The 23,425-nt window shown below is 46.0% G+C and overlaps 2 protein-coding genes across 6 annotated transcripts in view; one reads left to right on the top strand and one right to left on the bottom strand.

Annotated features, from left to right (window-relative positions):
• Positions 1–2,802, top strand: part of TMEM11 (transmembrane protein 11) — a 13,374-nt gene extending 10,572 nt beyond the window's left edge. Inside the window, exon 2 of the mRNA XM_019542145.1 lies at positions 1,881–2,802. Within this exon, the coding sequence (XP_019397690.1) occupies positions 1,881–2,397 (517 nt within the window). The 3' untranslated portion in view covers positions 2,398–2,802. The remainder of the gene's footprint in view (positions 1–1,880) is intronic.
• Positions 2,803–6,487: 3,685 nt separating this feature from the next.
• DHRS7B (dehydrogenase/reductase 7B) overlaps positions 6,488–23,425 on the bottom strand; it is a 17,859-nt gene continuing 921 nt past the window's right edge. Inside the window, exons 2-10 of one of the 5 annotated variants that reach the window (XM_019541972.1) lie at positions 21,029–22,834; positions 19,979–20,133; positions 17,945–18,110; positions 14,758–14,933; positions 12,713–12,828; positions 10,559–10,769; positions 9,595–9,687; positions 8,480–8,632; positions 6,488–7,660 (exon numbers count right to left, since the gene is read on the bottom strand). In XM_019541972.1, the coding sequence (XP_019397517.1) occupies positions 7,455–7,660; positions 8,480–8,632; positions 9,595–9,687; positions 10,559–10,769; positions 12,713–12,828; positions 14,758–14,933; positions 17,945–18,087 (1,098 nt within the window). In that variant the 5' untranslated portion in view covers positions 18,088–18,110; positions 19,979–20,133; positions 21,029–22,834 and the 3' untranslated portion in view covers positions 6,488–7,454. Of the gene's footprint in view, positions 7,661–8,479; positions 8,633–9,594; positions 9,688–10,558; positions 10,770–12,712; positions 12,829–14,757; positions 14,934–17,944; positions 18,111–19,978; positions 20,439–21,028; positions 22,835–23,425 lie in introns of those variants that run through there. The other 4 variants (XM_019541975.1, XM_019541973.1, XM_019541977.1 and 1 more) reach the window with 4 other exon arrangements.

The raw sequence follows: 23,425 nt of genomic DNA, 5'->3' as shown, positions 1-23,425 counted from the left end.
CAGCAAAAAATGCTTATCATCCAAGAATGTGCACTGGACAGTTCACTGCTTCCTGTGTTGAAGGGATTTATGCCTTCCAAAATGCATCCTTTTTGTGGGGGGAGGGAAGGCTCACACTTCAAAGTAATCCATTCTGTTTCCATAACCAAATAAAACAATTGCTGAGAATTTGGTGCAAACCAGCCCCTGTCCTGGGCAGTTCTGACTGCGGGTGGGCTTCTGGCAGAGAACCCAAGAAACAGGCATGTAAGTGGAGTTATCCTTCTACGTTTGTATAAGTACCAACCAGACTCTTATAGAAACAACCCGTTATTCTGCCTTCCAGGCAGTTGATAAGCCGTAGTTCCTGCTGTTTGATAGGGTTGCTGCTATTAGCTATAAACATGCTACTTCTGGCAACAGCCTATAATTTAACAATATTCTTGATTACAGGTGGCCACTGCACAGTACTGTCATATGAATAAACACAAAGGGTAGTGTCTAGTACCACAACAGCTTGCAAATTGTGTATTTTTCTCTTCCTGTACCATTTCCAGGACATACAGATAACTAACTATGTTTGCTAATGAAGCAAAAAGAGCTAGTTTCAATCTCTGCTGCAGAGATCTGTTGCCTTACCAATGTCAAGTATTATTGGGGATGATGCTTTGTCTACTGCAGTTAGCTTGAAGATGTGTACCGCTTCCTTCTCCTGCTAAAGGAATTTGCCTTTGAGATCCATGTACTTATTACACTTTGGCTTTGACAGAGCACAGTATTAATCCTAGTTTCTCCTAATTAAATACGAATGAATATAGGTATGCTTTGTTCTTCATTTTACTTCTCACTGAGGGCTGAGAGCAGTTGTTACCTTAGCACAGGTATGCTAAGATAATTGACTTTGGCACAGCAAGATAAGAAGCTATGGGGCAGGGGATGAGGCTTGAAACTAATCCAGGTTACAGAAAGGCACTTCACAGACCGTGATTATCTTAAACTATCCGTGTGCATTCTGCTGGCAGAAATGGGGAGATTGCCCCAAGGTGGAATAGGCTGCTCATTTAAATGGGCACTTCAAAAATCCTGCTTCTTCCCTTGTCCCGACGTGTAACAAAGATATTAAAAAATTCAGCACCACGTTCTGATGGATGTACTTGCTCTCTTGCCTGTCTGAGCAGGTACATGCTTGTGTCATCCCATATCCCTGTGGGTCAGAGCTGACGAGCCTTACAGCAAGCTGCAGTTTGGGCTGCATAGGTGTGAATTTTCGAGTTAAAATGAATGAGGATGGGGTCGAAAATGATATTTATCATGGGATTTTGTTTTGACTGGTGCAGAGAATATATGGTGAGAGAGCAACCCAAGTCCTTACAGAGGTCTCCCCACAAAAACTGGCAGCTCCTTCACCAATGAGACAGCTTGTGTTTTTCTTAAGAAAAAGAGAAAACACCCTACCAGTAAATATATTTCCTTAAATTTTTGTGGCTCATCTAGTCACATGACACCATCTTCTACATGTGACAGTGACAGTGTCTCTACAGCAACCATCTCTAATGTCAGTGATGGCTGAAGTCATAACAAATCTGTCTTGGGAAGATTGAATTGATCTTGCTTTTGTGAAATGTATTTAGTCCCCTATGCAAGAGAAGTAGCTGTAAAATGCACAGTTATTCCTAACTACCACTGTCTTCAGTGTTTTCACTGGGCAATCGGCTGTTCTCCAGTGGATCTTGACCTGGAGAAAGGTACCTCCTGGCTGGAGGAAAAGCAGAGACCAAGTGACCTTGAGGTGGTAACCTTGCTTTAGCCATCAATCTCCCGTACTCTTTAGTAAGCGTGGGAACGGAGAGGAAGGGCCGTCCCTGCACGCTGTAGTTCAATTCTGTGTTTTCTTTTAACAGGGTGACCTTGTCCTCCACGGACTGTTACATCGTGCACGAAATCTACAACGGCGAGAACGCTCAGGACCAGTTTGAGTATGAGCTGGAACAAGCCCTGGAAGCACAGTACAAATACATAGTGATAGAGCCCACTCGCATCGGTGATGAGACCGCCCGCTGGATCACTGTGGGGAACTGCCTGCATAAGACGGCTGTCCTCGCGGGCACTGCCTGTCTCTTCACCCCTCTGGCACTTCCAGTAGATTATTCCCACTACATCTCCCTGCCTGCCGGCGTGCTGAGCATGGCCTGCTGCACCCTTTACGGTATCTCCTGGCAGTTCGACCCCTGCTGCAAGTACCAAGTGGAGTACGATGCCTACAAACTCTCCCGCCTGCCCCTGCATACGCTCACCTCCTCCACTCCTGTGGTACTGGTGAGGAAGGACGACCTGCACAGAAAAAGACTGCATAACACGATAGCGCTCGCTGCCCTGGTGTACTGTGTAAAGAAGGTCTACGAACTCTACGCTGTATGACTTCCATAGGGAAATGAGAAACCCACAAAGACAAGTGTATTAAGACTCCCACAGTAACATTTTGTTTTTCCTCTGAGAAGTCGTTGAAACTGGGAAGCAGTTGGTTTAATAGCGCTGTTATTTTTCAAATAACACATCACTGGCACACCAAGGTTTTTCAGTTCTTCATTACACTTGAGATGTGGATCTGCAGTGACTTGAGCGCTGTATGTTAGGCCCTGGGAGTCTGATCCAGCAGTGGAATATCAAATGAAAGCTATATAAAAAGGGGGTGTGAGAGCTTTTTTTTTTTTTTTCTTTTTTTTTTCTTCTTTTTTGGAAACATTTAAGTATATTGTTTAATTGTACTACACAGAACCAGCCAGAAGTTATCATTGACCATTAAAGATGAGAATTTCAAATGCTTTTGCTTTCTCTTTACTATTCAAGTGGCTCCTCTTACACAGGCTACTTCAGGGGAAAGGGGAGCTTGGACCCCTTTGCAGTGGGAGCCACAGTAGTTTATGGTTTTTGGGGGGGGATTTTGTTTTTGTTTGGTTTTTTTAATATTGTATGTACACACTTAGATGCTAGTGGGCAATATAGTATCTCTTTGATGGTTGATGGATCGTGTTGACACACAGGATAACAACAGTAAATGTGTGGTGCGTTTCCAATATGCATCATTTGCCCACTGACGCTGTGGGTGAAAACTGCCCTACAGCTGCTGTGCTGCCTGGTCACTTCCCTCCAGTGCTCAGTGGCACCATCTCAACTTCCCGCTGATGCTAACTGCTTCCTCTCGGGTTGCATGCAGGCACATTTTCCATTTGGTATGAGACATTAAGTTCCACTTATGGTACCCCAGCTGTCTACTCCAATGTAGTTGAGTAGTCCAGAGGTCAGAATCTGACTGCTTCACCCATGGCTATGTTTTATTACTGCTGTTCATGCTTGTGCAACCAGTATATAATATCAAACCAGTGTTCATGATACCCAGCAGGCCATATTGTGATCATTTGCTTCCACTAGTTTTGGTTGTATGACACCAGCTTCTGGAGGTAGCTACTATCAGTGCAAAGGAAGGTCCCTTGCTGTCTATCTTTAAATAGTGTCTGACTAGTTGTGTCCTAATCTAAAAATCTCAGCATCCCATCCAGAGTTCTTGTTTTCTGGGTGGAAACTGTCAAAATCCTGTTCTATTAGAATGAAAAGCAGTTATGATAGCAGATCTGGCAAAGCAGACTCTTCTACCAAATTGAGGGTAGATTTGGTCTGCTGGAGAAGGGCAGCTCAGCAATTTCCACTCTAACCTCTGAAAAGGAGAGCAAAGCTCTTGTCATGTGACCTGCCTATGTACAGGTGTATTGCCTGCTTAAATGATCATTGCAACCTGACCTCTGCAGCTACAGAACTGACCGTAGAAGTCTTGCAAGGTCAAAACCCAAATTCAGTTCTATCTTTTAACTCTTCAGTTTGAAACAGCAGGCAGTAGAGTTCCCTAATGCTTCAAACTGCAGAGGGGTAATCTGGCCAAGGTTGGAGACTTTTTGGTTGTCCAGTTGCCATTAGCCATCTGGTATAACAGACAAAGCTTTTAGATGAGCAACATGTTCTCCCTCTGCATGGACAGCAGGCTGTGGTGCTGCTCCAGGGCCAGGGCTGAGTTAAGTGCCTATACTCCCCTTGCCTTCCAAGGAAATTCTTTTAACATCAAAGCCAGGATTCTTTTGAGAGGCTAGGCAGAGCAGCAGTGTAGCAGGTCATGGCCCTTCTGAAACTCCTGCCTTTTTTCTCTTCACTGTTACAATGGCTAATGTAGTCACCTACGCTGTTAAAAATAACTGAATGTGGAAATGGTTCTATTTATAGCAGCAGTGCAGTTGTCTGTGCTTTCTGCTTGGGGTGAGGAGGAAGATGCACATGGTTTCATCTGTTGGTGAGCAGCCTAGGAACTGAGGGTATATTTCCTTGTCAAACTATACTGTCACTCCTTTCCTGAGTTGTGCATAAGTCTAAGACATCTGGAACAAAGCTTTTGGCAAATCAGACCTCATTGGTGTGGAATCCTGCTTGTATATTGAACTCCAGCATTCAAGTCCTTCCTCCATGTCAAACAGAGAAGGTATTCCTGCTTGGTTCCCATCCCCGGTGCATGCTATGCATGACGCTTCACCGAAACACTTCTCCCCAGCACCTGTCGGTGTCACTCCTCCCCTTGCCCAGCAGGGGTCAGTGCGATGCAGGCGTGAACCTTGCTAGGCTGTCTCTGTACATGGGAAACAGCTGAGGCTGGGTGACTAAAAAGGGGCCAAAGATCACTTTGGTTTCTTATTACAGGCTGAAAGGTGAAGAGTCAGCTGGACCTACCTGCTATGGGGAGAAGGCATGCCATTTTTACAGCAACTGACAGCTCTCATTGGCCCCAGGCATCGAAAGGGTATGTAGAAGCATGCTGCACTGCCTGGAAACCTTTTGGAGGACAATGTACTGAGGAAAGGTAGTTGGTGTCCTTCACGCCTGTCCCAGAAAACAGGATAAATAAGGGAGCACGTGTACCGTAACTACATCAGAGCATGGATAGGAGCAGCAAAGATGAGGTCCCGTTGCTGCCTTGGTGGGAGTGAGATTCTGTATGCAGTGCCAATCTAAAAACTCTTCAGCAGTGCCCATTTTGCAGCTCTTGCTGCAAAGAGATCATGGAGACCTGACAATACATAGGCAGAGAGGTACTGCTGAGAGCTACCTCTGTGCTGAGTCAGTTCCCAGCCTATTAAGCCCAAGGGCAGCAGCATCCTGGCTGCTGGGGTGAATTTTCTAGAAACTCATAGCTACTCTGATTTGGATGGAGCAGCAGCCTGGACCTCAGAAGGGTAATTCTGTTGTCCCATCATGAGATGACCAACACTAGACATGGAAGTCGGGCCAGTGTGGAGGATACTGGTATGTAACGTTCTCATAAAGGCCAAAACTCCATCTGGCCATTTCTACCCTTCTGGAGAGTCACTCATTCAGTAACAGGATTGAGGGTTGGACTCCACCGAGTCAGACAAAGGAAGCTGGATCGAAGTGAGGTACGTTCCATCAACTTCACAGTGGAACGCCCAGCAACCACCTCCCTGTGCTGCATCCCAGCAGCACTCTTTTTAGGACATCCTTGTACTGCCACTCAGCCCCTTACCGAGGGGAAGGCTGCTCTCGGCCTACACAGCATAGGTTCCCCAGGGACTGTCTCCTGCAAACCTCCTTTCCAAGATAAGTAGTTCAACCTGTACTGCCACCTTCTTGTGGCAGATGAGCTCTGTGGGCTGCATCAGGGAGAGGTATGTTTGGACTATTCTGTAATTGCACTAGTTTTGTCTTCCTTCTGTTGTACAGTTCTGGAACTCAATACAGCTCCCCTCCTGCAGCTGTGATGAACCATGTTTCTACCCAGCCTTATACAACCCCTGCAGAAGCAATGCAGAATGGTTACTTGTGTTTAATGCAGGGCCAGGCACCACAGGAAATGGTTGAGTAGAGACCTACTGCACCCAACCAGCACTGTAAGGAGGTTAAATGAAACAGTGTGCCCACATCACTAGAACTATGTACAATTGTGGGGAGGCACGAACAGAACAAACAGTCCAGGAAGGAGGGGAGTGTGAAGGACGACAGTGTGAAGTAATGCCTCACGTTTATAGGAACGTAACTTTTTCAGCCAGGAACCTTGAGATTTTCCCAAGAGGAATCCTCCAGAACACTCTCCCATCCCTTAGCCTCCTGCCAGTTTAAAGGCTGCATGTGGCTGCTGTTCCCAGAGAGATTCTCCAGGGTAGGGATGCAGGTGTATGATACTGCAACTGCCCCAGGGAAGCACCTGCTGAAAGCAGAGGGGTAGCTCTCCCTATAAGCTTTCCCTGCCATAGCCGAGACAAGCAGCATGACAAAGACGGCATTTTGCTTCAAACCCCTCTGAGTTTTATTTGTTTTAGATGCATGCTCATAGGCAGGACCTACACACATGGCAGAGTCTAGAGAGAGTGGGGGTAGGCAGCTGGGAGGGGGCAGGACGGACACCTGATATTCTAGCAGGGAGCCCCATTCAGCAGCTGAGAGCAGAGACTAAGACGGGATGCATTGGCCTTGGTTTCTGTAATCAGTTTTATTTACAAGAGGAAGCCAAGGGATAAGACAGCTCCTTCCCATCCTGTCCTGTGGTAGATCCTGAATGGACTGACCCCTTTCACTCAGCATAAGGTAGAGACTGCCCTTGCTACTACCCAGTGGTTGATTTGGGGAGGAAGGGAGTAGGGAGGGAGCAGGTGGCAGGGGCAGAGACCAGGTGTAAGAGTCCCTTTCTGTGTTGGAAAGGGAGAAGTGTCCATAAGCACAGGGAAAGAGGTAGTTGGTGTGGTGCTGTCCCCCCTGCAGATGTACCACCAGAATGCCACCTCCACACTGCGTATTTGGTGGCAGTAGATCCCAGGTAAGGACAAAGGTGGTCTCTCCACTAGCATCCATTGCTTGCATGTACAGGTCTTCTCCCCTGCTGACCACAAGGCATACTGCCTGGCACCTAGAAGGACTGTGACTTATTCCTTGTTCAAGGTACACAGTTGAGCCAGGCACCATTGATGTCAGAGGGCTTTACAGTCAGTGGCCTCTCTTTGCTCCTGCTGTCTTTCATAGCTGTGCAGTGCCTGTGTTGTGCCTGCATGCATTAAGCTGGATACTGTACTGCAGACCTTCCTAGAGCTTCCTTAAGTGGCTAATGCAGAACCAAATGGGAAGGTGCAGGAATGGTCTGCTCAGCCATCTAGCCCTTTGCATCTGGTCAGCATCCTTGCCCGCTAGGACTCAGCACTTAGAGTTACTGGTTGAAGAGCTGCCTTGAACGGTGAGTTTTGGCTAAAATCAATGGTGTCTGGCAGCAGGGACCCCTTGTGGCATGTGTGTTGGTGCTACCAGTGCTCCATGAGATGGCAAATTGCAGCAACTGTAAGAATCTGCTTCCTGATGAGCTCTTCCACAGACATGTGCCAAGTCACAGGGGTTGGCTTCTTTTGCCTACAGTTGCTACATGAGTAAGCCAAGTTCTATGAGTCCTTTGCTTTCCTTTCCTTTCTTGCCCTAGATGCCATAAAGGTGAAGAAGAGCTTGGGGACGAGCGTTCGCAGGTAGACAGCCAGAGAGGGCATTAAACCAGCAACAAGCACTTCTTTCTTCTTCTGTCCCACTGCATAAAGAACCACTTGAGCTACCTCTGAAGCTGTTTGGCCCTCCAAGGTGTTCTTGTCCATAACTGCAAAAGCAAAGGCTGATGAGCATGGATGATAGCAGGTAAACACTAGTTTCTTAAGTGCTGGTTCCCCAGGAAAGCTCAGCCTGCAGCTGTCAGCAAGTGCCTTGCTTTCAGACCAATCATTCACAGCTGGCTTCAATGGGGCCACAATCAGCAGGATTCTGTAGCTAAGCAAGGATGAGGAGACAGTGTCTTTCTGGCTCCCAGGCTATGGAGCCACACAGTCCACAAGGTATTTGAATACAGGCATGTTCTCATGGGTTTTGCTCACTAGCTGACCATAACTTCCAGCTGACTGCCTGATGGCAGCAGAGAAGGGGGGGGGGGGGAGGAGGAGAGGGGGAGACAAAGGTACTGTCTTCCTGCAGCTCAGCAAAAGCTGCAGATCACAGTGCGAGCTGATTTCCAACCCTCCACTCAAAAGGCAGCATCTTTTCTAATCCACACTGGTATAATGAACACCAGTGAAGCTTTCAGACAGAGGTGGAGTGTCACTTAAGTGACTAGTGAAGAATGTCAACTCCTGTGTACTGGGTGAAACCCTGCTTAACCCTCAACTAATGACTTTGCTTTACTCTGTATAAAATGGCTCTGGTTGTGTGCTAGGGCTGACAGAGACACCCTCTTTACCAGCATCTAAAGTCTTTGGGGTCTTTTCCTGCTCCTGCGGCCAACTGCAACCTATTTGTAGAACTGTGCTAATACAAATCACTCCTGTCCATGACACAGAGACCTGTTGCAGGCAGAGGGGTTTAGCCCTTTCAACTGTTATACAGAACACAGGATCACTTGTAGTGGACACTGGTAACCAAGCCTCACCTCCGTACTGAGATCCATCTGCTGTGATGGCATTGAGAGAGAGATTAGTCTGGATGTAGCCAGGGCTCACAACAGTCACATCGATTTCGTACTGCTCCACCTCTGCTCGTAGACAATCGAAAAAGGCCTGCGTGGCATGCTTAGAGGCTGCATCTGCAAAACAAACCTGAGCTGTGCAGTAAGGGCTTTTCTCCCACAGTTGCTCATCAGGGACATGCAATTGTTTCTCAACTGAAGCACAGGAGCCATTTACATGCACATGGCAACACCATGGTGCCTTTTACAAGGGAGCAGCAGCATTAAGGGACAATAAAGGCAGTTTAGAAAGGAAAACACAATCAACCAAGCTGGAAACTGGCTGGGATACTAGCTTCATATCTTACTGGTGCAGATCTTGTAACCCAGAGCTGTCCAACTCATAGCCCATGAGCAGTTAACATGTGGGCCACAGGTCCCTGCAGCCACTTCTCCCACTGCTGCACAGTGGTGCAGGAGCCAAAGGGAGATGAGGGCACACGCTGGTGCTGCATATAGCCCTATCTGCAAAATTGGACAGCCTTTCAATAAGCAACGGAGCTTCTCCCTGTAAAAGAAGAGATGTTCTGTCTAGGATCTGATCTGCTCTCCAAGCTCTTTGGGTGAAGGCCTCATCTGTTTGCATATGCTTTTGCTAAGGAGCTGTGCTGCTTAGTGGCCTTTATGAAACAAGACAACAAACTTCAGCTTGACAGTACTACCAGGATAAGATGCAATAAAGTCATGTTATTACACAACAATAACTTCCTAACGGTCACACAAGACTGTATGGCTTACGCCAGGACAGAGATGCCCAGCAGCTTTCACATTAGAATCCCAGGTCGGGGACAGGATAAGGAAGGAGAATTTTAAACTAGAACCAAGATTCAGAGTTAAGGTTTTAAGACCTATGACAGTGTCTCTGCTCCCTGGAACACTTCTCACCAGTGTCAGCAGTTTGTGACCACACCAAAAGTGTTGCAATGCCCTGGTATTCCATGCATGCTACCAGCCTCAACGATGCAGCGTGTAGAAGCAGTAACCAAGTCCTAAGTCAAGTGCCCAGATTCCTGCTCGCCATCCTCTGCAGAGGTACTTACATGCTGATCTGAAAGGAATGCTTATTTTGCCTTGAACACTGCTGATTGCCACAATGTGGCCTTGTCTTCTTTTGATCATGGAGGGTAGAAGTGCTGAAGAGAGAGACAGAAAAGACTTGTTCAGAAGCACAGTAGGGCTATTACTGCAGTCAAGAATGAGTGTCTAGGAGAGCAGTGGTACTGAGACACATGGGGTCACCTCAGGTTTGCTGAGCCAATTTAGGAGTGAGGCAAAGGGAATTTTGCACTGAAGCTCCTTCCTGACTGCTGAGGCCAGAAGCCCTTTGTGCCAACAAGCCTAAAGGAGCATCTTGCACATTAGGTAATGCCGAAAGGATTCCTGCTCCACCAGGTCTGCTTGAGTTTGCAAGGGAGCAGGCAACCTCCACCTGAAGCTATTCTGCAAACTCAAGATGAGCAGAGGGTTTTGAGGGCAGGATCCAGCATTTACAAGGGAAAGGGAAGCAAATCATCGCACAGAGAGAGAGAGAGGTGCTAGAAGAGGTGTCTGCCTGTTTCAAATTCTGTGGCCTGGCAAAGCGCAACCTTTCTGAGGGCAATAAAGGGGCTTTTGTTCACTGTTCAGTATTTTCAAGCTCATCTCAGGTCACTGTTTCCTGGATGAATCCCTGCTTTGCTGTCTGTGTGGAAGCTTCCAAACTGCAGACAGACAAAAAGAGCTATAAACCAGGGCTACACAAACAGCAGGGTTATACAAAAGAGCAGCGTAGGCAAGGGGGAATAAAAGCAGCTGAGTCGGGGAATGGGGAGAGGGCTCACTTCTAAAATATATATAATCGCAACATCATTGAAATGAGGGTGGTAAGATAAAGTGGAGGGAAACAGGGAAGGAGCTGCTGTAGCTGCAAGGGCAGGGATGTGGGAGCAGGTAGTTCCAGATGGAAGAAGCAGGCCAGCCAGGCTTGAACACACAACAGGGAAAAAGGAGTCTGGTCATAGGTACCTTTTGTGAACGCAACAGGCCCAAAGTAGTTGGTTTCCATCACTTTTTTGTCCACATCCACCCCCGTGTCCAGGATCGTGCCTCGGTAACTGATGCCCGCATTGTTGATCAGTATGTCCACGTGACCCAGATGCTTCAAGATCTCTTCAGCAGCACTTACAACTGTGTTAGTGTCAGCCAGGTCAAAGACTACAGTGTAAGGTTTGTGCACCTGTGAACAGATGGCAAGTTAGCAGACAGGCTGCTGGCTGTTCTGCCCGCACACTCCTACTTCTTGGAGGGAAGGCAGAGATCTACTTCTCTATGTTGACAGTGCAGAAAGGAGCACCCAAAGGCTCTCCACATGCAGACTAAATGTTTATTTCCTTTAGTGTGGTTAGAAGAACCTAAAGGCACCAACATGCAATGCTCCATCTTCCTCCACAGGCCTTCTCAGCATGCAGTGCTTTGTATAGATTTGAACAGGATGGCATCCACCTCTTGTCACTGCTCCAAAAGTACAGAAAGGACTGCCACTGGCCCCTTTGTAGGTCTTTCTGGTCCTCCTTCGGCCACCTCCGTGCAATGTGTGGTTATTCCTGCATTAAATTCTCATGCCTTTAATGCCTCGTAAGGAGCCATCCCATAGAAGCCTGTCAAGAAAAGTCCATTCTCCCTTTTCACCCACACCCTGTAAACAATCCTATTGTCAAACTACTGGGGATTTGAGACACTGAATCAGCAATGCTAAATGCACACATTCTGGGATTCACCCTGAGAAAGTTATACACAGCAAAGTCTTCTCAGCACAGACTCCAAAGTGAAGGAACTCCTATACAGCATTAACAGACTCTTTTTCCTTAGTAATAAATGACTGGACCTTTATCAAGGTACTCTAATTCACCTAGAAATTCAGGGCCACATCAGCATTAGAAAGGCCTGCATGGAAGAAGCAGAGACACAGAGCTACTCGACAGGAAAAGAAGACTGGTACCATCTTCTGGCCTAAGAACACAGCTCCAGATTCCCATGTTGCTCATTTAGCCTCAGCAACCTGGAAGTACCGACAGGGTGAAGACACCAAACTCCCCTCTCCTCATTACACTTTGCTCACGCCTTCAAAAGGCAGGTCTGTGGGCAGAAGGAGAGGTATTGATACAGCTTAGGGCATCAACTCCATTTTGTTCCATCTCTGCACTTCGGGCAGGATCAGCGTGGAGGAGATTGCAAGGCTGCTTTAAACCATCTTTACACCTCCCTTATGCTGCTCTCAGTTGTGCCAGCTGGCAACTGCAGCACAGCAGGGCTGGCACTGTGCCATACACTTCTCCCTCAGGCTGCTCCCAACACCTTGAGGAGGATCTTGCTTGCTGAATTTGCTGATGCTTTATTACAGGAAGAAATGGGAGATGTGCTCAGCAAATCCTAATCCAGGCAGTTGCAGGGGGATTGGGCCTGCCCTGACTTCACCAGTCACTACATCCTTCTGTTCAACAAGCTTTAGAGGTAAAGATTCCAACCCAAATTCGAGCCAAAAATGTTGCTCTGCCAGACCAGACAAGTGGGAGGTGTGGGGCTCTGCACCCTTCACAGGACCACAGGAAAGTAGGGATGGAAGGGGCCTCATAAGGTCATCTAGTCCAGCCCCCTGCTCAAGACAGGATCATCCCTGATTAAACCATCCCAGCCCAGTGTCTAACTTGCTTCTGAAAATTTCCAAGGGTGGAGATCCCACAGCTCCTCCATGTAGTCTGTTCCACTCTTGTAGTCAGAAAGTTCCTCCTAATCTCCAGCCTAAACTTTCCCGATACATCTTGAGGCTGCAGCTTCTAGTCCTGTCCCCTGCAGCTACAGACAAAAAGCCCATCTCCATCCTCTTTATAATCACCCTTCAGTTATTTGAAGATTTATCAAATCCTCTTCAGTTTTCTCTTCTCCAGGCTAAAATAACCGTAATTCTTTCAGCCCTTCCTCACATGCATGTTTCTGTGAGCAGTCCCAGGCCACTCAAGTTAATTTCCAGCAAGACAGGACACATTAGTATAACATGCTCCCAGCGAGGCAGCTAAATGCTGGTAACAGCAGAGCTGTGTCCTTCGCATTACTCAGCACCTCTACATTTCCTGTAGCCAGAAGACCTGAATACCAGCAGCCCATTCTTCCCTGCATGCTTACATTCTTTGGGTGGTTGGTCATGGCAGAAAGCTCCTGCACCAGGTCCTGGAGTCTCTCGCTGTTTCTGCCACAGAGCACAAGCTTGGAGCCAGTTATGTGGAAAGCCTTGGCACACTCTTTGGAAGGGAGAGAACAGAAGAGAAAAGCAGATGTTTTAATGCCAAGTGTGGATTTCAGATGCATTTTATACCTGGAGGTCTGCTGTAAAGATCTCACTGCCAAATTCAGGATAGCTATGTTAGTTACAAGAGACCAAGCCATCTCTCAATCAGTGCCATTAAACTCTTTCAGACTAGAGCAAGATACCACTATTAAATATATGGCACAATGAAGATGCATCTTAATTTATCCATTTTCTACACTGCCCAACAGTGTTAGTCCCACCAGAGAAGACTTAGCATAAGACAGAAGCTATAGCAGGCAGCTAGCATGATTTCTGTTTCAATCATGATCATCTTGCTCCTCCCATGCATGTGTTATGTGACTGCCAAGTTTGAGAACCTTGGGCAAAGGACACATTTATATTTAATGAGGACCATTTTTCTTCTTGTGTGTATATAGTATGTAGCTCCATGGGAAAGGCACTTAAGTGCTACTCCTATGGAAAGAATCACCTGGCAAAGCTTTTCTAGGCTCTTGTTAAAAGTAGAGTATTTCAACATACCAAGAAACAAAATATCCTTCAGTGACATAAAGGGTGTAGGGGAGGTGGGAAGGCCCAAAACAGACACAGGCTTTTTGAGGCATCTGCATTAGCCTGGGCTTTGGGGAAAGGGGCTGGGCAATCATGACTAGCTGCACCAAATCAGTGTGTACTTTAAGAACAGTTTATTCTGCCCTTGCCTTGCCCTAAAGTTTGCGGCTCCTTTCCATCTAGCTACAATTATCCCAGCCCTTAAGTCAAGGTCATAACTTCAAGTTAATGGCTTTCCTTCCCTCTCAGATCCAGTAATGCAACTCTCAGGAGGCATAAAAATAACAGCCGTAGCAGTTGCTGGCCATTTGGACTACTGCCGCCAGCAGTCACCACTGTCCAGGACACAAGAGCTGCTCTGTTACACCTCTGTTCAGAACAGTTTATCCCCAGCAGGTTTCATATGCTTCAGCATGGCTTCACATTCTTCCACACCCTCTGAGCATGACCTAATGAGTTGAGGCCCATACTGCTGGGGACTACTGCATGATATCACAAGGTGTGGACCAGCATGTAGGTAAGAGTAAGTGTCAGTGCTTGTAAATAGCCTTGAAGGAGAAAAAAAACTCAAAAGGGGATAACCTCTGCATGGGCTCTTCTTGCAGTGGAGCTGAAGGGGGACAACAGACCTCACGTTTAAATAGGAGATGAAGTACTTTGGACTTGGACCCTTTTCTCTTTAAAAGCTGAAAAGCAAAATAGCAGGGAAAAGATGCCTAAGGACATATTTCAACTGCAATGCACATGCTCGGCCTGTGAAAGTCTCTCCTCAGACACCAGGTCTGTCAGTCTTCTAAACATGAAACATTACACCCACCAACTACTTCTTGCTCTTCAGTTCTAACTGGCCAAGGAGGTGGGCATTCAAATTATTCTGACCATGCAGCTAGTGAGGTTGGTGTTTCTACAGGGTGGCTCTTCACACAAGAGTACATGCACAACCTACCCATATGCCCTGGTGGGGGATCACAAGCCATCAGAAAGGATGCTATACTCTCAAGAAGTCAAGGCTTTTCTGGGAAGGATGAAGGAGCACATCTAAGCAAATGCATAACCTCCCCCACACAAAAAACTACTGAGTTAGTCTTCATAGCAGTTAAAATGCCTCATGTGTCATGTGCACACAAAGTTCCTGGCTCTTGCAACTGATGTGGACTGTCTGAACAGGGCTGCGTGTCAGGGAGAAGGTGGAGTATTCGTGGCATCAGGCCCTTTAAGTGGGATAGACGCACACTGAAAAAGAGGGTAGGACAACTGGAAGCACAAGAGAAGATGGAAACAGAGCACCAGCAGGCAGGGCTTTCCAAACGATCTGGTATCCAACCTTTCCAACAAGATAGGCAAGACTCACCTTTCCCCAGGCCAGACGTAGCCCCTGTGATCACCACCACTGCGTCCTGCAGGTAGGCTCGCATTCGCATGCGCTGCAGCAGCCTGAAGAGGCCAAAGATACCCACACTGCCAATAAGCAGTGGGATGATGACAGTGCTGGTGAAATCCATGAGCTTCGCTTTCTGAAGGTTCTTCCTAGAGCCGCGCAGTTAAAACAAGCAGAGCATTACACAGGCTAAAAATCTAGGCGGTCACCGAGCCTCTTTCTTGTTAAGATGTCTGAGCAGATTTGGAAGCACATCTGTCCCCTCTCCCTGCCATCCCAGCCCTTTCAGTGCGCATCTTTAAGGGAACATCAGCTCCTGCATGTAGACTCTCCAAGTGGTACAATCACAACTATCCATGCTAAAAATCAAAAGGCAAAGTTGAGTGTCACAACAGGACATGGTCTCAGATATTTTAAGGTACTTGGCTACAAAATAGCCTGAGAGGCCATTTCCAACATCCCCCTTTCTACCTTATTGGATGTTTTCTTGTGCACAACAGTTGAACAAAAGTGTCCTTAGGCCCGGAGAGTTTCTCCGCATGCCTGTGATGCTATACAAACATCTGAGACTTTTCTGTGGGATCTATCACCACCATATGAAAATGGCAGACAGATCTGGAGCTTCACAAGAAATATTCCCTTCAAGCAGGTGATTTGTCAACTACTGGAATTTTTTACATCACCCACTAAAACAGCAGTGCCTGTCAGACACAGGTAATCCGATTCCACAAGCCAGGGGTCTGATCATCAAGGAGCCTTCATGTCTGCCTCTAGTAATTAGTTTATTTTTATACATTTTCTTAGTAGCCTATGTTCAAACAGACCAAACTCCAGCTTGCAAATGAAACCCAAACCATTGGTATCTAGAAAGACCTGGCCTAACTCAGGAGATTTGGTTTTGAAACACATGTACCTAACTTACTAGCTAAGCCATTGCCTTGAAGCGAGTAAGTTATGGTACAGGTCACTGCATCCCCACAGTGTAAGCAATACTTCTGCTATAGGTAAAGGTTGACAAACTTCCCACCCTGAGCCCTGTTTTTTTCACTGTTTGGTATCACAGTGAGATGAGACCATTTTTAAAAAAATCGTCCGCTGGAATCCAGAAGTTATTTTTGGTCAGACAACAGGTAGTGCTAGACTCCAGCATCTCTCCCTCTTCCTGCAGTTTCAGCTCTAAAGTGCATTTCCTGCTAAGGCCTGATTGTGCATCTTATTTAACAGTCAATATCCACCTTGAATGTAGAAGGGCAGGCTCATGAGCTGGGCAGGGATCAGAAAGGGTACTCAGAGCACCAATCTGGAGTAGCTCCATACTGCTGAGAGAGCCTGACAACTTTTACCCTATCTCTTCAGCTCCAGGTTGCAACTACTTTTACCTGACAGCTGGATGTGACGTCTCCAAAAGTAGTCAATGCTACCACTCCCCTGAGCTGGGGGGCTATTACAGACTGACACCTGGGGCTGAATACACACAGGATGCTGCCCAAAGGGAGAGACCAGGACACAGACTCATTAAGTCTCCTGCTTGCCAATGTAGCCCATGAGATGGGCCACACAGTACTGCATCCCCCACCCAGCAGATCTTAGTCAATGGCAAACACCTGCTAGAAATTATATAACAAGTGCAAACAGCATGAATCACTCCTAAAACTACAGTGGAGAAACTGTGTCCTTATGAGAAGCCAGAAGCTACTTGAGACTGGACTAATAGGAGACATGGACATGAACCAGCATGGTTTAAACTTTACAGGTTACTTCAGGACAGATTTTCAGCTCCTGTTTAAACATACAAACTGTTTTCAACAGGAGCTGCCAGGTGCTGCCCATTTCACCTATGTGCCAATATTGGAGTTGCAGATATTTTGATGAAGTTCCTGAACCTGTTTTGCCTGTTTCCCCACATGTAAAATGGGAATAATACCCTTTTAACCCACCTGTGAATCACTGTGGGCAAGAGCTTCTCCCCCCATACCCTTCTACACCTCTACGAGTCACCCTGTACAACTGGGCAGGAACAACTCCCCAGCATTGTCTGCAGCACAGCTGTACAAAGTTCTTGGGTGAAACAAAGTCCAAGTTTACCCTCAATTACCTGACTGTGAGGATCAGCCATCCTGTTTTCTGCCCAGCATCTAAGCTGCTTTAATGTTCATGAAGCACTACCTAGTTTTTGCCTCGTAGACTTTTTCTATACCTTGCTCATTTACAGCCTTCATTGTGTCCCTTTTCATTTCCTCTCTGCAATAAATGTTCTCAAGCTTCCCAGATAGAAGCTTGTCCATGCCTCTGGCCATTTCTGGTTGTCTCCTGATATATTCCTAGGACATGAAGGAACTCAGAAAATTGAGCTTGTCTCCACCACATTGAGTCACTGGCAGAACTCTGTATTGGCAACTTCCAGGCTAGAAAGGAGCCACTGGTTTCGATGAGTGCCTAAACATCTTTGTGAAACTGAGCCTAAGTAACTGCCTCCCACAAAGACAGGGCAAAGAAAGAAAACATGAAGGAGAAACGTGATGAAAGAAGGGGGGAATGAGATCAAAGTACTGGGCTGAAAAAGAAGGCCTCGTGACCAGCCAATGACTGGGAATGAGATTCTATCACCCTGAGGCCAAGAACAAAGCCAGCCAGCAAGCTTCAAGGATTAAGACAACCTGACAAGCATATCAGGACGGCCAAAGAAGAAAGAATTGCCTGTGTACTTCACACCTGAATTTGCAGGTTTTACTTTGATCCGCAAGGATCTCTTTAAAAACACAAAAAGTCCCCACACCAAACAAGTTTTAAATGGAAGGTATTAAACAAACACTGAAAAGGAAGGCTGAGAGATCATGCTGGTAAGGGGGGTTGTGTTGGCTCGCACAAGCTTTGCTGCCTTAGATACCAAGTGCATCTCATTTGGAGTGCTGGTGTTTAGTCAGAACGGCAGCACTTTGGCAAACATTATTACCTCAAGAGAATAATAATAAAAAAAATAACCCCCAAGGAAACACTGATAACTAGACCAGCAGCTACCCCTGCTCCTGAAGCACATGAGACCATTGGCTGGTGAAAGCTTCTTGCGACTTGCTGTTTTTTTTCCACTCCTGATTTTTGAGTCCAATGACAGCAAAGGCAGCACCATCCCAACAATGGATAAGAAGTGAAAACTACAAACCATCTTGGAAACATCCGTGCCCGAGGAACAATGGTCTTGGGTCCCACGGTCAACAGAGACACTACCTTAGTCCACCCTGGATCTCTTGGTACTGGAGAAAAGTTTCCCCCAGGCACACGTGGCTCCAGGTTAGTGAACTCCATTCGTCGTTCTAGAGTCTATTTTTCTAGGGGAGAGCAAAGGTCCTGCATTCAATCAAGAACATCACCAGGGACCAAGAATGGCAGCAGAATTTAAAAGAAGTTAAAGGACTTGCCCAGCAGCCCCAAGGAATGGAAAGAGACAGTGTGCATGGCCTGATGGCTTGCCATTCAGGAGATCCAGGAGGTAGCAACACTCTCCAGGTCAGCTGGGGCTGGAAGGTTCATGCAGGGAACTTTCTTCATTTCTTTAGAGGTTTTCATTGACTAGTGACAGCTTGAATGGAAAACCCTACCCCAGCATCATGGTCAGTATATGGAGTGGCAGGAACTGTGTGGACCCTACTTTGTAGTCTAAAAGGGATCAGCAGAGGTGGCTCTTGCTAGCTACCTGCTAGAAGAACTTCCTGAATGGGAATGAATTCTGTGGTTCCTGAAAAACAAGAATCTCTCTCTGTGTGGGTGTGCAAAGCTCCTATTAAATATCAGCTCTTCAGCTTTTAATGGAAGCCTGACCTAGCCCTCAGTGGTTGGATGCAATCTCTCACTAGCAACATGCTGCAAAGGAAAGGTCCCAAAAGCAGCAGTGAGGCATGCTGAGGTATCTCCATATCAGCATGGGGAGTTGAGTCAGAGGCCCAATCAAAATCCAAGGTTTGCTTTGCCAGTTTAGAAGAAATAGCCATAGAATGGACTTTCCATTAAAACAGGGGAGTCGGATCAAGGTGTGCTGTTCTGTATTCATACGAACAGTTTCCACTTGAACTACAGTCTCTTTGCTGATACAAGGTAAAAAAAATACAGTCTATGGGTTTTTCTGTGTTACAAGATTATCTGGTGGAGGGGCCGAAATAAGTCACTGCTGGCTCCTCAGGGGGAGGGGGGCAGAGACAGGTACAGGCCAGGAATCAACAACAGCTTTATTTAGAGCAACAAAATGTTGGGCTGGGATACGTTAAAGGTTTGGGAAGAAACTCAGAGCATCAAAAACTCACATTTCATCAGTCCTAATGCAAAATAGCCAAGGAGGCCTTGGGCAGAGAAAAGACCATGACCTATATATTGGCCCCTTTGCTTAATTTAAGCTATACTGGATGTCCCCCAGGCTTCCAAACTGAAAGTCTGAGATGCCACAACTGTAGTTCCAAGATGTGGCCATCCAAGATGTACCTGCAGATCCTTTTCCTGTGACAAAACTTGTAATGCAGAATCACGTGAGGAGGGGAAGACACCTTTACAACTGTCACCAGTCACTGCTCATAACTTCAGAACACCCTCTTCCATCCCACAAGACAGTAACATTTCATTTGACTGCACAGAGTCTCGGGGAGGAAAAAGGACTTTGTAAAGGGGACAGTGCAAAAAAGTGGCAGAGGATATAAACAAGCATAAGTGACTGGAGTTTGAAGTCTAAATTCAGTGTATTTAGCCTTTTCGAGGGCTAAAAAGCATAGAACAAGTCACATCCACACATGCCAATTAAAAATGTTCCCTTCAAAAGAGATGAGCCCTTAAGTCAGGAATGACTTCAGATGGCACGAGAGGGCTAGTTATCAAGCCCAGAGAGGACTTGATAACAAAGCAGCAGAGACAAGTTCAGGTACTGAGGAGCTGAGAGAAAATGCCAATGAAAGACAATGAGGGAGAAAAAAAGAGCCTTCGCCTCACAAACACCTATTCTTTAACCACAGCACCTAGAATCAGATTGCCCTGCAAGTGACAAATAGAAGCAACTGGGAGGCTATTTTCAGAAAGTAGGTGTCACTTAAAAAGGGAAAAAAGAAAGAGAGAGAAGAGAAGCCCCGTTTCCCATGGAAGCGTTGTATGAAGAAGCAGCACCAGCCTGTACCTTGTTGGCAGCTGCCTCGAGTCTGAAAAAAGCACAAGATCCTACCTTTTCGAAAGAGCTCCCTTGCCAGCAGTGGCTCCTTGTGCTGGTGTCTCCCTCTAGTCTTCTGACACTGAGCAGACTGATTTAAATCAGGTAATGGCAGGGATCCAAGCAGGCGCTCTCAGTTCAGCATGAATATAAGGTGCCAGGAACAGCCTCTAAAAACAAGCCTCAAACACTCTGTGACCTTTGAAAGGGGGGGGGGTGTCATACTAACCTTTCTGATTATATGTGCACAGGGAAGATACAGAAAGAAGTACATTTTATGAAAAGAGATCAGCCGAATTTTCACACTGGTAACTTACAGTGCTAGCAAACTCAGCTGCTAGGAAGGACTTTATATAGTTTACATGAGTGATGAAAGAAATGAACCAGCTGAGTGTTTTGCACGTATGCTCGTGTTCAGATCTGTAATGGAGGAGGCAACCTGCACTTGGTGTACACTACATTTAAGAGAGCGAGTTATCTCCTCCCTTAAGACAGAGAGAGAGAGTATGTGTGTGTGGGAGCACACGGCTTTCAGATCAGATAATCACTTTCCCCCCTGAACCAACCATTTCTGAAAGAAGTTTGAATCAAGCCCAAAACTAAGCAAGATTTTAGAAACTGTATGGAAGGATCCAGCATCACCAATTAGACTATTGCAATGACCTAATAAAACACAAATAGCAATTTTTAGATGGTGATAACTAAATTCCTGTAAAAGTCCTCTGAAAATGACAGATTGAATCTCTAAGACCAGATCAAAATCTGATAGGAAAAGACACAGTGATGTAATAAATTAAGTGACTGGATTCATCTAAACTATTAAGTTGCTGAAATACAGGAACTTGCACTTACGCCAGCATTCATTCCAAAGGATTGTACGAACTGAAGTGATACCAAAACTATCCTAATAGGATCAGGCATCACTGAGATCTCTGGGGTGGAATTCAGCAGCGAGTCCACAGAGGGCAGTACCTCAGTACAATGGAAAAGAAAGCCCTCTACCCAGCTGAATAGGCATAAGCTGCATTGTATGCCTCCAATAACAGCAAACAAGTATTTTCTTACTTTTAAGCTGTCTGTTGTATTCACTTGAGGCTTCTGAACCTCATCTTGAACATGCTGCCCACCTTTCAGGCATGACCAAAGCCTTGAGTTTTAATAGGAACTTTTGCTGCACTGTGCTTATTGCTTCATATAAGCTCAACATAATCTCCAGATCAGAGAGAAAAGGAAGGAAAATGGAAAAGAAAAAAAAAAAGGACCCAGTGTTTTCAGTACTTGACATGGTCACCAGATTGGGAGTACGGATCAGATTGTTCTTAATACTTCATCTGCCCTCACTTAAGCCTGAGCTTGATTTCTAACCTCCCTCTTCAACTCCCTGCTGAGGTACGTGTGGTACTCCACCAGGTAAACCAGAACAACAGAAAAATCAAAGCATTCAATATTCAAGGAAAGTGTTTTGCTGAAAGAATTCAAACAAAACCTGGAGCATTACAGGGAAATCAAGGCAATTCCCATCTTCCCCCCATTCCCTGCTCTCATAAGGTTGGTATCTAATGAACAGAACAATAGTGTAAGGAATTGGCTTGAAAGCCCAGGAAATTAAACTTCTCTCTAGTCATAGAGAGAGTTATTGGATGGAAACAAGCAGACCAATTTCCATCCACCCTTACACATTATCTTGCCATCTTTCCTTATTTCAAAGGACCATGTGATGGTTACAGCCCCTTCAGCTCATTCTGTACTTGGTCCCTTGACTAAGATGACCAGGAAAAATAAATCACAGTTGTCCAATGCAACCAGCTATCCCCAGCCTAAGCAAAGGCTAGGCCCACATTCAAAGGGGCTTGCAATATAGCTAGAGTAGCGAGCCTGGCTACTGAAAGCACAGCTTAAACCAGTAAAGCAAGTGTTTTGGCCCAGATAGCTTCTGTTGACTCCTGGAGCAGAAATACACTGTCAGGCTGAAGCACTTCTAATGCATCTGTACTAGGATTTCTTCTGGCACAGAAATGCCTACACACACCACATCCATAACTAACATTATTATATTGGCTAACATTAATAACAAAGATCTGGCCTTGATGCCACTTCATTTCACCTAGGCTACTGAACAGCAATCAGAGAGCACTGACTTTTGGTCACTACCACAGACTTGGAAAGAATGTTCCTGGTAACCTGGAGGTTAACAGTGCCCTTATCCCAGTACCTCTCCCATCCATAACCTCAGAACTTTGTTTCTACTACATAAACTTTTTCCAAATTTTGCTTGCCAGAACTTGTACACCCTGACCTGGAGCAAAAAAGACCACGCAAGCAGACCTCACCTACAGAGTCCCCACCCAAAAGCAAGTGTGTGGGAAGGCATATGAGAACTAACACCACTAGATTAACAGGAATAACTTGCTCAGAAAGGTAAGACGTTTCCAGCAGAGAAACCAGGACATACAATTCAAACTCTCCACCAACTTAACTTCACTGACTGCCTACACAGTCAATCTACTGTTTGCCTTGCAGCAGCACCATGCAGAGGCAGGGAGAAAGAGGCAGCTGTTTGCAAGCAGCTTATGTAGCATGCAGTAGAGATGTTGCCAGCAACGCTGTAATTCAGGTTGCCTTCAGATTTATGATACAGCATAACTAAACTCCAAATTTAAAACAACACCATGCAAAACAACTGCATGTGCTGATATTGGTTTGATAGGATATTTGCAAATGTTAGCAGTAGAAAGATGTTTCTTTCTGAAGACGTGTTCTGACTCAAAGTTCTTCAAAATTGGGACTGGGTCTTCCTTAACTTTACAGCACCTCACACAATGGGATCCAGGCCTGACTAGGACCTTTACATGTACAGCAGGGGTTCCTAATCTGTGGTACACATCACGCCAGTGATACGCAGACAATCTGTCAGTGGTGTACCTTAACAGATTTATTATAATTACTTTCTATGACACAAATTTACCGCTGGCACTTGAGGTTGAACTGAAACATTTGTTGGTGGTACTTAAGGTTGTATCATTTTAAATTGGTGTTGTGCAATTTGTCAGAGTTTGGGAACCACTGATGTAGAGAAGCACCTTGCTGGGGTGATTTGACCCGAGCACTCTTTCCTTCCCAGGGCAGGGGGTTGGAGTGGATGATCTACTGAGGTCCCTTATGACCCTAGAAGTCTACGAAATCTAGGAATACTACGTTATTCACAATAGTCTATTTGTAGTAGCCTGTTTTCCCCTTTTTGTAGCTAAAGAACCAATCCCTACTGAGATACTGCAGTCACAATTCACAAATAAGCTCTTCAAATGTCACAACTAAAGACACAACTAGTCAGTCCCTTTAATTTTCCCAACACATTCTAATAAGATAAGCCAACAGATCTAGCCAGATCTACATCCATTCCCCAACAGCATGGGCAACTGGTGCCCCCCAGCAACCAGGGGGAGGGGGTCCCCCCATGGACAA

The sequence above is a fragment of the Crocodylus porosus genome, unplaced genomic scaffold (assembly GCF_001723895.1).
Source record: "Crocodylus porosus isolate Cpor-Errol unplaced genomic scaffold, CroPor_comp1, whole genome shotgun sequence".
In the NCBI taxonomy this organism is placed as follows: domain Eukaryota; kingdom Metazoa; phylum Chordata; order Crocodylia; family Crocodylidae; genus Crocodylus; species Crocodylus porosus.
Note: the sequence above shows the minus strand (reverse complement) of the source record. Positions and strands in the feature narration are given on the sequence as shown.